Below are 16,185 nucleotides of genomic sequence, written 5' to 3' on the forward strand. Positions count from 1 at the left end.
TTTTTATTAAAGCGCCAAGGTTAGTTATTAATGAGTCAATGTTTCATAGCAGTTCTGATTGTTGCCTGCTGCAGTATGTTGTGTGGAACATAGAAATTCTCGGCATCTGTCTGTGTGTCTGTGAATCCTTCTTTCTGGTCTTGTAGTAGCTCTCACATGTACAATTCCTGTTAGATATAAAAGACATATACTATCAATGTCTCAGATGAGTTTGAAAAGTCATTGCAGATCAACTTCATACCATGTGTGGGAAAGATATATTTTTGAATTTTGATCAGAATTTTTTTTGTATAGATAAACTTAAGTTTGACGTATTGAAATTTGACTTTAGTAAACACAAAATCTTAAAATATTTTCATTGGAATGGATGGAATTTTAGAAATTTATTATAAAATATTTAGATGTTTAAAGTCTTCTTATGATCAGTTGATTTTTTTCCTGAGTTACTGTTAGTTATAACTAAGTCAGTATTAAATTATTTCAGTCATATCTTTAAATTATGTAATTTTTTGTATGTAATTATTTTATAATTACAGTTCCACCAACTATAGATGGTGAACAGAATGTCGAACACACTGTACTAAAGGGTGATACGTTGACATTAAGTTGTACTGTCAACGGGATACCAGATCCTACTATCCACTGGAGGAAAAACTTCAAGACGTTTAACCCTAAATCGGGAAGATTTGTTTTTGATGAATTTGGACTGACCATATCCAGAGTAAAAACAAGTGATAAAGCAATTTATGAATGTGTAGCTGACAATGAGGCAGGGGAGACAACAAAGGTTATAACAGTTATTGTACACAGTGAGTTTCTATGTATAATAAAACTACAATAATCAATAAAAATTATATATTGAATGCTAGGTTAATATGCATTTCATGCTCTTCATGATTGCTATGTTTTATTTTATTTCTGTTTCCATTCAAGTACGAATAAATTATTTATATTCCAACATTGTATGAATAATAAAATCTCACTCTAAGAGTGGGGCTATATTGCAATAACTTTGTCCATCTGTCTGTTTGTCCAACAAATATTTAAGTCCATCTTTCTCAGAAACTATTAACAAAATGACTTCAGATTTGCTCAGCAGCTGAATCTTGATAAGTAGTAACATGTGTGTATGCTTTTCGGATCTGTTTTACACCTACTTATCTGTACATCTGTATTTGTATGTTAAAACTATCCAAGGCAGATTAAAAGTTTCATTCTTGCTTTGTTTCATATTGTCATTTGTAAGTGTCATCTTGGATAGGTTGCTAAATAAAGAACACAAACAAGGTTTTAACACATGTGCAATGTACTAAATGTGTTGTACTTAGGACATTACAATAGACCACCACAAACTTCACGCTCCATGAAATAAAGACTAACAACAAAGAGCAACACATATTGGATATAAACCAGACAGCGTGACTAGGTACAGGTGTGGCTTGGGGTTTGGGGTTGGGGGTTAAACTAGTATTGTGTGAACACAAACATCCTGCTTTGTCTACCTAGAAACATATGTCATAAAAGTATAACAAAATTAAAAACCTGTACTGTCCAGTAACCAACAGGATGACCACTAACTTAAGGAAATAAAAGACGGTACATTAGTCAGACCTGTACTGTCCAGTAACCAACAGGATGACCACTAACTTAAGGAAATAAAAGACGGTACATTAGTCAGACCTGTACTGTCCAGTAACCAACAGGATGACCACTAACTTTAACAAGGAAATTAGAGACAGTACATTAGTCAGGAAGTAGGGTAAAAAAATGCTCACTACTTCAGGAAGCTAGCTAAGGTAGCTGTTTGTTGAATACTGCTGCTTAAGAACCAAAATAATAAGATATAACACTCCTTATCACGTTTCAGTGATGTCTCATAAAATTTATTACACCAAACCAAGGTTTGATTATAATGTTGCTTTGATGAATGCTATTTATTATAGATTAGTTTGACATTTTGAAACCTGGCAGGTCAAACAAGACTGAAAGTGCCTTCAAAATACAGAAAACTCAGTTTGCTGTCTATTTGACAGCTAGGTTCTTGTTAAGATGTGAAATGATTTTTTCTTTAAATTTTTTTTTAGCACCTCCAACAATTGCTAGTGGCGATCCATCCAAACTGACAGTTACTAAAGGTGTTTCTGTGACTCTAAACTGTGAAACGGAAGGTGAACCAATGCCAACAGTCACATGGAGAAAAGATGGTCTCATAATAGATGTGGAATCTTATAAATATCAGCTGACAGGGACTGGATCCCTGACAATACATGATGTAGGAGTACAAGATGATGGCCTTTTTATTTGTCAGGCAGAGAATGTGGCAGGGGAAGTCTCCAAAGAGTTTGATTTAAATGTTCATGGTATGAGCTAAAACATGTATCACAAGTTCTTTAAGGTCTGAAGTTAAATGTCACTTTTCATGATCATATTTTATCGAAAAAGTTTTACAAATGATTTTCTTACAAGTACCTAGTAAAGTACCATATATTTTAATAATTCTTAATGCTACCTGATGAACTCCTCAAGATCTGTTGGTTTTTAGAAAGTGAATTTTGCATATTTGTTTTACTTGTCATAAAACTTTTCAGTAATTGATTTACAAATTCTTTTTGATAAAATCAAATACTCAAACTTGGAGGAAATGTATTGTCCTGTGCCTAATGATAAAGACCTCATTTCTCAACAACTGAGTATCTAGTTGAAATATATAAAGGTAATCATGGGTTCGTTACATTGGGTCTAGTAGTTGGGATATATTATTATGGTAAAATCTTATGAACAATTATGATTTTTGAAACAAAAATTCACAAATTACGGACATCTCAAAATTGTTTTCATTGATTGCACCAAAAAGGGGTTGGCATCTGTGTAATAGGCATTCATCACTTATCAGATACTCATCAAATTTGTATGAAAGTGTCCAAGGTCATCAAAACCATGAATGTCAAGTTTGATAAACAGAAGATATGAAATGGGGGAATTATTATTTTGGAAGGAGGACTTCTTAAAATATTGAAAATTAATTCTTGTTATCGGAACAGCTTCCCAATTTTTGTCGGATTCACTTCAAATTTGGATGAAGGTTTCCACTCATCAAAAGTGCCGATCAGTTTTTTTGATAATCAGAAAATTCTGTAGTGGGAAACCATTATTTTGGGAGGGGTATTGTTATAAGAATTAATTGTTACACTATTGAGCCTCTTTTTGTAGCTCCTCCAGAACTACCACAAGATTTACCAGCTACAACAAAAGTAATTGAAGGAGAATCTGTGACATTAGTATGTCCTGCTGTTGGTACTCCTACACCTACCATTACCTGGTATAAAGAAAACATACCTATCATAGATCCAGTTATCTTATCAGACGGATCTCTCAATATATTAATGGTAAAATCTTCTGACGAAGGATCATACAGATGTCAGGCAACAAATAAAGCTGGATATGTTGAAAGAAATGTCACACTTGATGTACATGGTATGGAACAAGTATTCTTTTTATGCCAGCGTCACTAGGCAAAGGGGCATTAAAGATGTTCACTCCTCTTTTTCAAAATAACAAGTTTTTGAAAATACTGTTATAAATTGATAGTATATAAATAACGGAACTTACAAAGCAGAAAAAAATGAAAGGGATGTGTCCTTGTCTTTGTGATATAATCAGTTGAAAATTTGTTGAGAAATAACTTTTAACTGGATTTTTCGTAGGAAAAATCGGTTATTGATTTGGGGATGTACTGGTGGCGGGCTGGCGGCTGGCTGCTAAACAGTGTCCGTTCATTAACATGAAAATGCTTTGACGAAATTTTTTCAAATTTAAATATGTTATTTCCTGTGACTTAATGAAAATCAAGTTCTATTTTTACGATTTTGGCTTTTCTCATTGTTGAGTTATAACCCTTTCCAATAGTCAAAAGTGGTACTTGTTATGTGATTGAGTTATTTCCCTTTGAAGAGAAATGGTTAATTATATATATAAAGTTTGATTACACTTACAGATAAGTTTTATAGACTTTTAAAAGACATTGTATTAATGATAAATGACATTTTGGATTTTTTTTTCTTTTCTTTGGTAAATTGTTTGAAGAATTTTCTGGTAGGTTTGTATGTTATTCTGTATAAACTAATTTTCTGAATGCTGTTTATATATTGTTTTTTGATGAAGTGAACTCCTTTAAAAACTAAGCTTATATTGTCTATTAATAAACATATATTTAGATTTCTGATTTTGGGCCCAGTTTTCAAGTTGGTCCAAATCGGGGTCCAAAATTAAACTGTGTTTGATTTCAACATAAATTGAATATAATTAGGGTTCTTTGAAATGCTGAATCTAAACCTGTATTTATTTTCTTTATTAATAAGATAATACCACATTGAGGTCCAAAGGGTCCTAAATTAAAATTTTGTTTAATTTCACCAAAAATTGAATTCTTGGGGTTCTTTGATATGCTGATTCTAACAATGTTTTAGTGGTTAAATCATATCTAATTTTATTGATTATAATTTGAAAATAGATATAACATCATATCTAATTTTAGAGAACTGTTTTTTAGTGGTTAAATCATATCTAATTTTAGAGAACTATTTGTTTATCATTTATTCAGTTTGAGTTATTTCCCTTTGAACAGAAAATTAATAAGTGAATGGATAAGATTAAACTATGTTTCATTTCAACATAAATTAAATATATATAGGGTTCTTTCAAATGCTGAATCTAGACCGGTATGTAAATATTGGATTTTTGGGCCCAGTTTTCAAGTTGGTGACCAATTCAGGGTCCAAAATTAAATAGATAATTTGGATTTTGGGCTCCTTTATCAAATTGGTTCACATTGAGGTCCAAAGGGTCCTAAATTAAACTTTTGTTTGATTTCATCAAAAATTGAATTCATTGGGTTCTTTGATATGCTGATTCTAACAATGTTCTTAGATTTTGGATATTGGACCATAATAGGTAAATGTCCAATTTCAAATTTTTCAGTCTTTGACCACATTCATTTTGTGTCACAAACCTATGCTGTGTCAAATATTCAATCACAATCCAAATTCAGAGCTGTTTGGAGCTTAAATGTAGTGTCCATACTTGCTCAACTGTTCAGGGTTCCACCTCTGCAGGAAATCCGGTTTGCTGTCACTGACAGCCTCTTGTCTCTTAGATTTTTTGGGTAAAGATTGTTCATGCAATCAAAACCCTATTGTACTGGCTTGATATCTATATCTTCCAAGGTTTATCACTACTTTTGATAGTTCAAACAAAATAGTGCAGTGAAGTGATCATTATTTAGTTCCTATCCAATCAATGTTATGTAACTTATTGATGATATGTTTTACTTTGATATTTAAGTTAAAATATGATGTGTATTTGAATAACCATAGTTGTCGAAATTTATTTTATGGCCCCGCAGCAAAGTTGTCGGGGCCATATAGTTTTACCCTTGTCCGTCATTCCGCCACAAACCATTATACAGACTTTTTTCTAAACACCTTCAGATATTGGGCAAATTTTTGGTATGTGATTTAACCATGATGAATTACAGATCAAGTTTAAGTTCGTTCCGCTCTGCTAATTTTTGCCGAAATTACGGGCTTTGGACTTTGATAAAATTGTTGAATTCCGTCATTCCTCAACAAACCATTATACAGACTTTTTTTCTAAACGCCTTCAGATATTGGGCTGATTTTTGGTATGTGAGTTAACCATGATGAGTTACAGATCAAGTTTAAGTTTTATTCCGCTCTGCTAATTTTTGCCGAAATTAGGGGCTTTGGACTTTGATAAATTGTTGAAAATCACAGTTATACAGACTTTTTTTCTATACGCCTTAAGATTTTGCGCTGATTTTTTATATGTGAGTCTACCATGGTGAGTTACAGATCAAGTTTATGTTTTGTTCCGATATGCTAATTTTTGCCGAAATTAGGGGCTTTGGACTTTGATAAATTGTTGAAAATCACAGTTATACAGACTTTTTTTCTATACGCCTTAAGATTTTGCGCTGATTTTTTATATGTGAGTCTACCATGATGAGTTACAGATCAAGTTTATGTTTTGTTCCGATATGCTGATTTTCATGTCGTTTCAACACATCTTCAGTACATTCACTTCCTGTTTGCTGATAGTTTTAAATTTAACTACTCATTGATCAAGGAAATTTTTCATCAAACTAGTATTGGTCTTGAGAGCTGGATACTATCCATGCATGTTTGTGTCCACATGTGTTGTTAAAATTGCAGATTTTTAAAACTTTTTGAGACAGGGCCATTCGTGTCGTTCCGACACATCTAGTTTTAGTAAAAATTACATAAGTAATGCATGGTGTATGAATCTGTTATAAAAATAGGTTCAAATACAAACGTATAATCATGAAAAAAGGAAGATAACTCCAACTCAAATTTTTAATTTGCCTAACAAAATAAAATTCAATGTTTTATTTAAAAATTCACAAAATTGCAAAATGAAAGCAAGTTACGTAAATTTTATTTTTTGTCACTCATTCAAATATAAATATAATGATAATATTTTTTTAATAAATTACATGACGATTCATGGACTCAAACCAAGTAAGTAAGTAAATTTTAATTAAAGTCAGCATATATGTACACAATAACAGAGAAAATATGAGCTCTGATGAGCTTTTTAACCAACTGTCATATGAAAATCATGCAATTTCATGCAAATACTAATAAATAAAATAAAAAAGGCATGCCAAATATAATGAAAGCAAATTTTTTGGATTTCTGAACCTCCAAGGTCAATGCTAATGTGGCAAACACCTCTATGTGCATTGAATAGGGGAACCAGCAATCACTGAAATATAAAAAAATACTAACAAACTAAAAGCATAAATAAATAAATTAATTTAGCACTGGCATTTAAAGGGGCATTAGCTGTCAAATTCATGTTTACCAATTTGACTCAAATTCTCATATTTGATTTATAACATACTAATTAGTTATCAAAGGTACCAGGCTTATAATTTGATACGTCAGACGCGCGTTTCGTCTACATAAGACTCATCAGTGACGCTCAGATCAAAATCGTTAGAAAGCCAAACAAGTATAAAGTTGGAAGAGCATTGAGGACCCAAAGTTCCAAAAAGTTGTGCATCCAAGTTATAAAAAGTCAAAAATAAACAATTTACAATGCATTGGCTCGATAACATGTATCAGCATTTCATGTGTATTTTAGTCTAGACTTCATATAAATAACCATCGAGGTGACCTCCAAAGACTACTGACGGTCATATAATCCTATGTAAACATAAATATAGATATAATTAGATAGGGAACTCATGCAGATGTATTTTTCTAGGTCTGTTTGATTTCATATTATAGGTTACAAATATTTGTTAATCATCGTGTTTCCCTGTATAAGAATGAGTTTTTGTGGATCGAATCAGTCAATCAAATGGGTTACCCTTGTTTCACTTTCACTGTTGACATTCTTTTCCTTTTAATAACTGAACACGCCAATTTCATGCGTAACCCAACTCTAGCTAAGGGGTTGAATTGAAGGTCACATAAATACTGATTCAACGAGGTCCAATTATTCACTTGCAAGTGGATAATTCATCAGCGATGTTTCTTTGCCTATTTTGACAAAATTGAACAAAACTTGCTGCTAAAAGCGAATTATTATTTCACTATTTCACTTTCATTAAAGATTGCACAAAAAAAAATCATATTTTATTATACCCCCGCTTTGAAAAAGTGGGGTTTTACTGTTTTATCACTGTCTGTCCGTCCATCCGTCCATCCATCCGTCAGTCCGTCCGTCAGTCTGTCCCATGAATATTTTTTGTCGCATCTTTCTCAGGAACTACATAACAAGAATTTCTGAAATTTGGTTTCAGGGTTTATATGAGTCAGCTATACCGTGTGATGTGTTTTCAGATTCATCACTCAACAACTTCCTGTATACCTTATACTTTTAGAGGGGTGGGGGTATCATTAGTGACTAGTAGCTCACAGATTCACTTTTTTTTTATATATCTTGTAGCTAATGCCCCTTTAATAGCAGCTATATATAAAAATGCATAAAAAAGCAGAGCAAAAGGCCAGAAATAAAAAGGAAGAAATTTCAGCTATGAGGCAGCACTGGATAGAAACCACTTGAACTGCACTAACATTTTTGGCCCCCACACCAGGAATTTATATAATTCCTAAATAGATCAAAAGAGGTCATAGTTCTGACCTCATTTGGGCAGGGAATTCCATACTTGTGCTGCCTCAAATCTAAAAGATCTTTTACCATAACTTGAGGTTCTTGGTCTAGGTATCTCAGCAGTGTTCACATTATATATATACATTATATGAATTGTTATTGTGAGTCTTTTAATTATTTTCTTCATTCAGTATTAGTAACACGTTATTTTTTTTTACTATTCCAGTAAAGCCAAATATAATAGACAGTGGTTCAATTGGTCCAGATAGTAGAAATCCAAATGTTATACTCCATGATAATATAACCTTGACCTGTTCTGTGGAAGGAGATCCCCTTCCTTTAATCACATGGTACAAAGATGGCCAACAGATTGATGATTTTTATACTATATCAGATGATGGTTTGATGTTGACCATAACCAATGCAAGGATTAGGGATGATGGAAGATTTAAATGTGTAGCTAGAAATGTAGCAGGAGAGACTGATGTAACCTTTGACCTCAATGTTCATGGTAATATATGATTTTGTTTAATAAAATGGCTAAGGAAATAATCACCAGCAGCTGAAAGACAAGAATTTACACTATTGCCATAGCCAATATACTGTCAGAAAGTCAAGATATTTGAAGAAACTAACTATGTCATGCTATCAGTTAATACAGCATAAATATTAACATGCTCTCAATAATGCAACATCAAAACCATGAATGAGTTTAATAACAGAAAATATGAGATAGGGAAATATTATTTTGCAGCATCATTGAGATCATCTTGACAACACCTATTGTTGTTACGAAGCCAGAGGAGTAAAATTACAGGATTTCTTTCACTTGTGAAATTATCAGTATTTTATTTGACTGAGAAATCATAGTATTTGATAAAAACATTGTAATAATTTTATATATTATTACATATAATGGCTATTTATGAACATGTAGTAGCAATTTTACAAACTACGAATCATAGCGTCATCAAATTTTGGAATCAAGCTTCAAGTGAACACGCATTACGGTGTGATGTGTTTTACATCCATTGGTCATAAACTTCTATTTACTGAATACTTATAGCAGAGTTTCATTAGTGAGCAATCAACTTTTTGTTTTCAATTAAAGTTTAGTGAAGTTTAATAACATAACTTAATGTTTTCTTCAAATTTGAGAAACTTGACATCATTTCAATCAGGTTAAAGTATATTATACTGTTTTCTTCAGTTCCACCATATGTTGACACCACAGCTGTATCACCAGATCACATGACAACCATACAGAATACACCATTGGTCATAAATTGTCCAATTAGTGGTGTTCCAACACCAAATATCACATGGTACAAAGATGGTGATATTATTTCTTCCAGTAGTCATGTGACTATTTCAACAAATGGAAGAAGACTGACTGTGACAGATACAAAGGTAGACGACTCTGGGAGTTACAAGTGTGTTGGAGAGAATACAGCAGGGACTGAAGAAGAAACTTTTTTTGTAAAAGTCAATGGTATGAAAAATGTGAATTGATAAAAGAATACATATTCAGCTCAGCTTGATTTAAAATAATGTTTATGTCACCCCAATTATTCAAGCAATGCCAGACAATAAATGAAAGTTGAAAATTTGACAAACGAAATAAAAAATATAATTTTTAATGGAGGGGATAAACTTGGTGGCTCATGAAGGGTCAGCAGTTTTTTCTCCAAAGGATATGCTAATTGTGTTATCCTGTAAAACCCTGTTTATGAGTCATATCAGGGTATAAGATATAGAGGGTGTGAAAATAATCAGTCTTCGCCAATTTTTGACAAATATTCAAATTTCTGATTTTTTTAAATATGGAGATTGATAATTTTGTTATGTGGTCACCAGCAGAATGACTAGAATCAATTAAATAACTTGAGAGTGAAAAAACTGCTTTTTTTTGCCACTTTTTGTTCACATTTCCATACATTTATAGGTCTTTTTTAATAGATTTTCAATGATTTTATATCTGAACATAATTATAAATGCTACATGTATCATTTTTTGGATAATCAGGTGCAGTTCAACATGTTCTAAATGCATTCATAATTTCATAGATATCTCAGTTACCTATAATTTGCCTTAATTTGATTTAATTGGAAATTCAAATTAGCCACCAGCTGAGGTCAAAGTAACTTTGAAATTCTATGGGAATTACATTTTGCTTTCTAAGAATAGATGTAGTGAAATGAAACAAATCATGCAGAAATGGTTTTTTTTAGAAGGTACCTATAGTGTGTTGTGACTTTGGTCTTGATGAAGTCCAATATTGCTTCATAAGGGCCAGAAATGGGGTTCATCATATAAAAAACCAATAAACCAACCGAAACCAAGCTAGACTGAGATGTTCATGTGAAGGTCTGTTTAAGTGTGATTTATTCTTTCAAAAATTAAAAAAAGAACAACAGGAGAGGTCAGAGTTTAAAATGAAACACTATGGGAAATTATGTGTTGATTTTTATTTAAGAGCAGGTGATAGATAATGAAAACTTTGACAATGGAGATCTGTTCTTTAGAAGGTCTTTACCATATGAAATTACTTTGATTCTGATGACCATTTTTGCTACTGTGGCAAAGAGCATCCAGGCTCCTTGTAGCCTCAATAACAGTTAGGTATGTTAGCCTGATACTTTGATATAGAAATATGTGAAGCCATTTTCTCCTTTAATGCATAATTATAATATATTTCAGTTTCTCCAACTGTTGAGAAGGCAGGAGAAGTAGAAAGCACCGAAGTCATACATGGAAAAACTTTAAGAATGAGATGTCCTGCCAGTGGGATTCCTCCTCCAAAAATAACATGGTTTATAAATAACAAAGCCATTAGAAATAACACAGAAAGGTTGTCCCTCTCGGAGGATGGATGGACGCTAGAGATCAGTAATATAAAGGAAACTGATGCCAATAGATATACCTGTAAAGCTGAAAACACGGCTGGGCAGAGTGAAAAGGTTTTTGATGTCAATGTGTTATGTAAGATATATACAAATATCTTGTTTCCCATGATATTTTAATTATACCCCACGCTACAAAGTTGCAGGGGTGTATAGGTTTTACCAAATTGCCTGCCCGTGCCTCAGTTAGTGAAAAAGTGTAGGTCATCTTTGTTTTTGGGGGTCTTGGTGGCCCAGTGGTCTAAGTATTTCACTACTGTACCACTAGCCTGGCAGTGCTGAGTTGTGAATTAGAGAAATCACAAAAAAAAGAATCATACCTATAAGTGAACAAAAAAACTATGGTAGTAGGACTCATATAAGCTCTCCCAATGTATATATGTGAGTGTGAAGTATATGAGCTTGTTCACTAAAGGTTCTTTAATTTCATTCTTGTTCCATAACTGTATTGTAATGTGTGACTTAAATGTTCATTCTCAGAATTAATGCTTAAACATTTTGTTTCTTTATATTTGTCTGATGAGTACAAGTTTGCAATAAATACAGTCAACATCTTGTTTCTTGTTAATAAATGAATGCATTACCTGTTAAATATACAAGACAGTATTTAACATTAATATATAATTTTTTGCAGTGCCTTCAAAGATTATCAAGGAGAGATTAGAGAGGAACCATAAAGTGATATTGAATAACCCTTTCACTCTTGCATGTCCTGCTCAGGGAAATCCCCTGCCTGCTATCACATGGTATAAAAATGGGCAAGTGATCAACTTTACTAATAGCCAGTCATACCTTGTCAACTCTGAGGGGAGGGAATTATATATTTTATCTTCAAGTGAAAGAGACTCCGCTGTATTTAGATGTCAAGCCTCAAACAAAGCTGGGGATGATTACATTGACTTCAGTATCAAAGTTTTGTGTAAGTTCTTGCGACATAAAATTTATGGTGTTTGTAAATTGTCTTCATATTTAGCTTTTTTTAAATAAAAAGAAAGGTGAGTGTAGTTTTAAAAAAGATTCTCTAAATGGAATACAAGATGAACAGTATACCTGTTCAGTAATTATACATGCCCTTCTATACAAAGAAAAAAATAAGTGCTGTCAACCTTATTTATCAAGAAAATATCAAGTACTGTAAACCTACTAAATATTGTGTACGATTTGTTAATGTGACTTTTAATAGTCGAAAAATAACATGAATACATATTTTCTAGAATGTGTAAAATTTGGATGTTCTCTTAATACATTAGTTATCAAAAAATATTAGACAGCACCACAGACCACAAAAACAACCAAAACCTGATTCTTCTGAAGAGAGAGGCATACAAACAAAGAAAAAGTGCATTAATTTATGTTACATCAAACAACCCTGATAGGCCTGTTGGTTAAAGATACTAAATGTTAAAATATATTTTAACACATCAACGCAGTAAAAAAATTGCAAAAAGAATTGCCTCAAAGTCAACTAGTATGGGTCAAAAAAGGTTATTTTACAGTACTCTTTATAATGATAAAAAGATGTGGTATGATTGCCAATGAGACAACTATCCAACACACCAAATGATGTAGGTGTTAGCCACTATAGTTCACCATATGTCCTTCAACAATAAGCAAAACCCATACTGTATGGTAAGCTATAAAAGGCCTAGACATGACAAAATGTAAAGATCAAGTAATTATCTGAATAGAATGACATTTAGATTTACTTCACAAAGGAAATTAAAGATCAAAGCGTTGAGAACAAAAATTGATATGCTGACTTTTACTGTGAATCTTAAGTCTTTAAAGTGTTTTAAAGCCCTGTGAAGTATGGTACAGTTGATATGCTAAGTCTTATTTATATTAACAGTTTTCTATTTTATCACAGTACCTGCCAGAGTCAATATGACTGGAATAGACACCAAACCAATAGTTATATCTGGTGATCCTCTGACACTGATATGTCCTGGTGTGGGTATACCTAAACCTAATATTACTTGGTATAAGGATGGTAGTTTGTTGTCAGAGGATACAGATCACCTTTTCATTGATGTTGTTGATGTTAAAGATGCAGGCATGTACAAGTGTGTTGTTCAAAATGAGGCTGGACAGTCAGCGGTCAGATTTAATGTTAAAGTTCAAGGTTTGTTTTTTTTGTATGGAATGTTCAAATATATTCTTTGAAAAATACTTTTTATCATTGATTTACTGACTGAAGTTGCCACTTTTACTAAGAATAAACCACAAAAGTTTAACACTCTTATAGATATATTTGTATTATAACTCTGAAAGCATTTATTTCATGCACAAATATTCCATCAGGGTGTACAAGTATAAACTAATACCTTAATATCCTATATGATGCATGTTCATAGATTAAAGAGTATCTGTTAGTTTAGAAAAAAAACCTCAGAAAATCTGACACTTTACAGCCAGAATAAACAGGTGGTTTCAGAATGATTTTCAATGTTTCTTCTTACCATCCAACAAAGTCATCTTACTATTATTATGATTATTATTAAACATTGAATATATGGATGAAACATCAATATTGATTATTCTCTTCCCAGTTACATTTGGACCTATTATGCTGAATCTGTCCAATGATAATCTCTTTCCAATTGTAGTTCTGTTTATTCCTGAAATTATGGCTTTCAAAGGTTAACAAGGGATTACTTTTCCCCCATGGCAATGGAGATTTGTGATTTCTGCAATAATATATATAACACTTACATGTTTCACCTGAAAATATTTTTTTGTGAAATTTGATTTCATTCTGAAGCATACAAAAAGCTTGAAAACAACTGATGTTATTGTTTGACACTGGAAACAGAATTATAATGTCATGCTGTTTAGATACATAAAACATATTATTAACCGGATTTTCGAAAGAAAAATCGGTTATTTATTTAGGGATGTATGGTGGGCGGGTGGGCGGGCAGGCGACTGCCAAACAGTGTCTGTTCATTAACATGAAAATGCTTTGACGAAATCTTTTCAATTTAGATATGTAGTTTCCTGTGACTAAATGAAGGTCAAGTTCAATTTTCAAGATTTTATCTGTTCTCGTTGAGTTTTAGAATTTTCAGTAGCAAAATTTATTTTTATTATATGATTTTGAGTTATTTCCCTTTGAACAGAAATTAATAATTAATTTCTTTGTCATTTGGTCTCTTCTAAGATTTTTTTTTTATTTTTGAGGCCTGTCTTCAAATTGGTTCACATTTAGGTCTAAAGGGTCCTAAAATACAACTTTTTTTTATTTAAAAAAAAACAAATTCTTGGTGTTCTTTGATATGCTGAATCTAAGTGGTATTTAGATTTTTGATTAAATATTTGAAAATAGATATAACGTCATATCTAATTTTAAGAGAACTATTTTTATATCATTTATTCAGTTTGAGTTATTTCCCTGCGAACAGAAAATTAATAAGTATATGGATGAAATTAAACTGTATTTCATTTCAACATAAATTGAATATATATAGGGTTCTTTCAAATGCTGAATCTAAACCAGTATGTAAATATTGGATTTTTGGGCCCAGTTTTCAAGTTGGTCCAAATCAGGGTCCAAAATTAAATTTGTTTGATTTCAACAAAAATTGAATTTATGGGGTTCTTTTAAAATGCTGAATCTAACCATGTAATTAGAGATTTTGGATTTTGGGCTCCTTTATCAAATTGATCCACATTGAGGTCCAAAGGGGCCTGAATTAAACTTTGTTTGATTTCATCAAAAATTGAATTCTTGGGGTTCTTTGATATGCTGATTCTAACAATGTACTTAGATTTTGGAAATTGGACCATAATAGGTAAATGTCCAATTTCAAATTTTTCAGTTCTTTGACCACATTCATTTTGCGTCACAAACCTATGCTGTGTCAAATATTCAATCATAATCCAAATTCAGAGCTGTTTAAGCTTAAATGTAGTGTCCATACTTGCTCAACTGTTCAGGGTTCAACCTCTGCAGTAAATCTGGTTTGCTGTCACTCTTGACAGCCTCTTTATAAGATTATAATCATGGGGACCAGTTGAGCAAAAGTGAACATATGCATGATTTCCTACCAGCAGGTTAGATATGTCGCACTTGCTTTCAGTAACTGCAAGCATTCTTTAAAAAGATTGGTCCTTAAGTATGCGACCTGGGCTACTTAGGTATTTATATATCAGGAAATGTTTGAATAAAAATATTTGTTATTGTAAAAAAAAAAAAAGATTGTTTTTATAAATGCTTTAATGTTTGATTTGTTAAAAAAACCAAATTCTGGATGTCTCCTTGTAAAAATATTTTCTGGCACATTCTATGGGTTCTCTAATTTACCAAATATATATATATGTATGGCTGAGAGTATGTGATAATTCCTTTATCATTTGAACATAGAACTCATGTCATACTTAGGTATATTGTAAAAATTTAAAAATTCAGTAAACTAATTTCATAAGAGTAAAGAAAAATGTTATCGATAAAGTATTGATCTTAATACTATTACAGTTCCACCTAATATTGACGAAAAAGGAATCAATAAGAATCCTGAAGTGGTAACAGGTGACTCTCATACACTCTTTTGTCCAGCAAGAGGTAGACCACCACCCGATGTCATTTGGTATAAAAATGATCAAATAATTGACTTAAAATCAGATTCAAACCTTGTATTGAAATCTCGGGGGAGACAACTCTACTTTAAGGAAGTTCAAGTGAAGGATGATGGTGTATATAAATGCTTGGCTGTGAATGAAGCTGGAAGTACCGAGCAGGAATATCATTTGGATGTATTAGGTATGTTAATGGATTTTTTTGTAGTAAGTATAATTATGGTTTGGTCTGTAGTAGGAATGTTAAAGTCATATGAATTAAAAATTCAAAAAAAAGTTGAATCGGTTTTATATACTTTAATGGCTAAGTGTTACTATGAAATAAGTGTACATGAACTTTCTTTTAAAAGAAAATCCTTTATATCATCAAAATCTTCATAAATTTACTGCTATTGAATTATTGTCTTCCTGTACACTATTTCGCCGATTTTTAGCTCACCTGGCCTGCGTCCTGCGTCCAGCGTCCTGCGTCCGTCGTCCGTAAACTTTTACAAAAATCTTCTCCTCTGAAACTACTAAGACAAATTTAACCAAACTTGGCCACAAT

General features: G+C 32.1%; 1 protein-coding gene across 31 annotated transcripts in view; it reads left to right on the forward strand.

Moving 5' to 3' along the window:
* Positions 1-16,185, forward strand: part of LOC127728563 (hemicentin-1-like) — a 147,424-nt gene that overhangs the window by 52,814 nt on the left and 78,425 nt on the right. For all 31 annotated transcript variants that reach the window (XM_052236001.1, XM_052235999.1, XM_052235998.1 and 28 more), the window contains 9 exons: positions 537-809; positions 2,085-2,360; positions 3,211-3,474; positions 8,387-8,671; positions 9,371-9,652; positions 10,861-11,142; positions 11,698-11,982; positions 12,931-13,185; positions 15,538-15,822. In XM_052236001.1, coding sequence (XP_052091961.1) covers positions 537-809; positions 2,085-2,360; positions 3,211-3,474; positions 8,387-8,671; positions 9,371-9,652; positions 10,861-11,142; positions 11,698-11,982; positions 12,931-13,185; positions 15,538-15,822 — 2,487 coding nt within the window. The remainder of the gene's footprint in view (positions 1-536; positions 810-2,084; positions 2,361-3,210; positions 3,475-8,386; positions 8,672-9,370; positions 9,653-10,860; positions 11,143-11,697; positions 11,983-12,930; positions 13,186-15,537; positions 15,823-16,185) is intronic.

This window comes from Mytilus californianus, unplaced genomic scaffold (assembly GCF_021869535.1).
Source record: "Mytilus californianus isolate M0D057914Y unplaced genomic scaffold, xbMytCali1.0.p SCAF_2, whole genome shotgun sequence".
Lineage (NCBI taxonomy): Eukaryota > Metazoa > Mollusca > Bivalvia > Mytilida > Mytilidae > Mytilus > Mytilus californianus.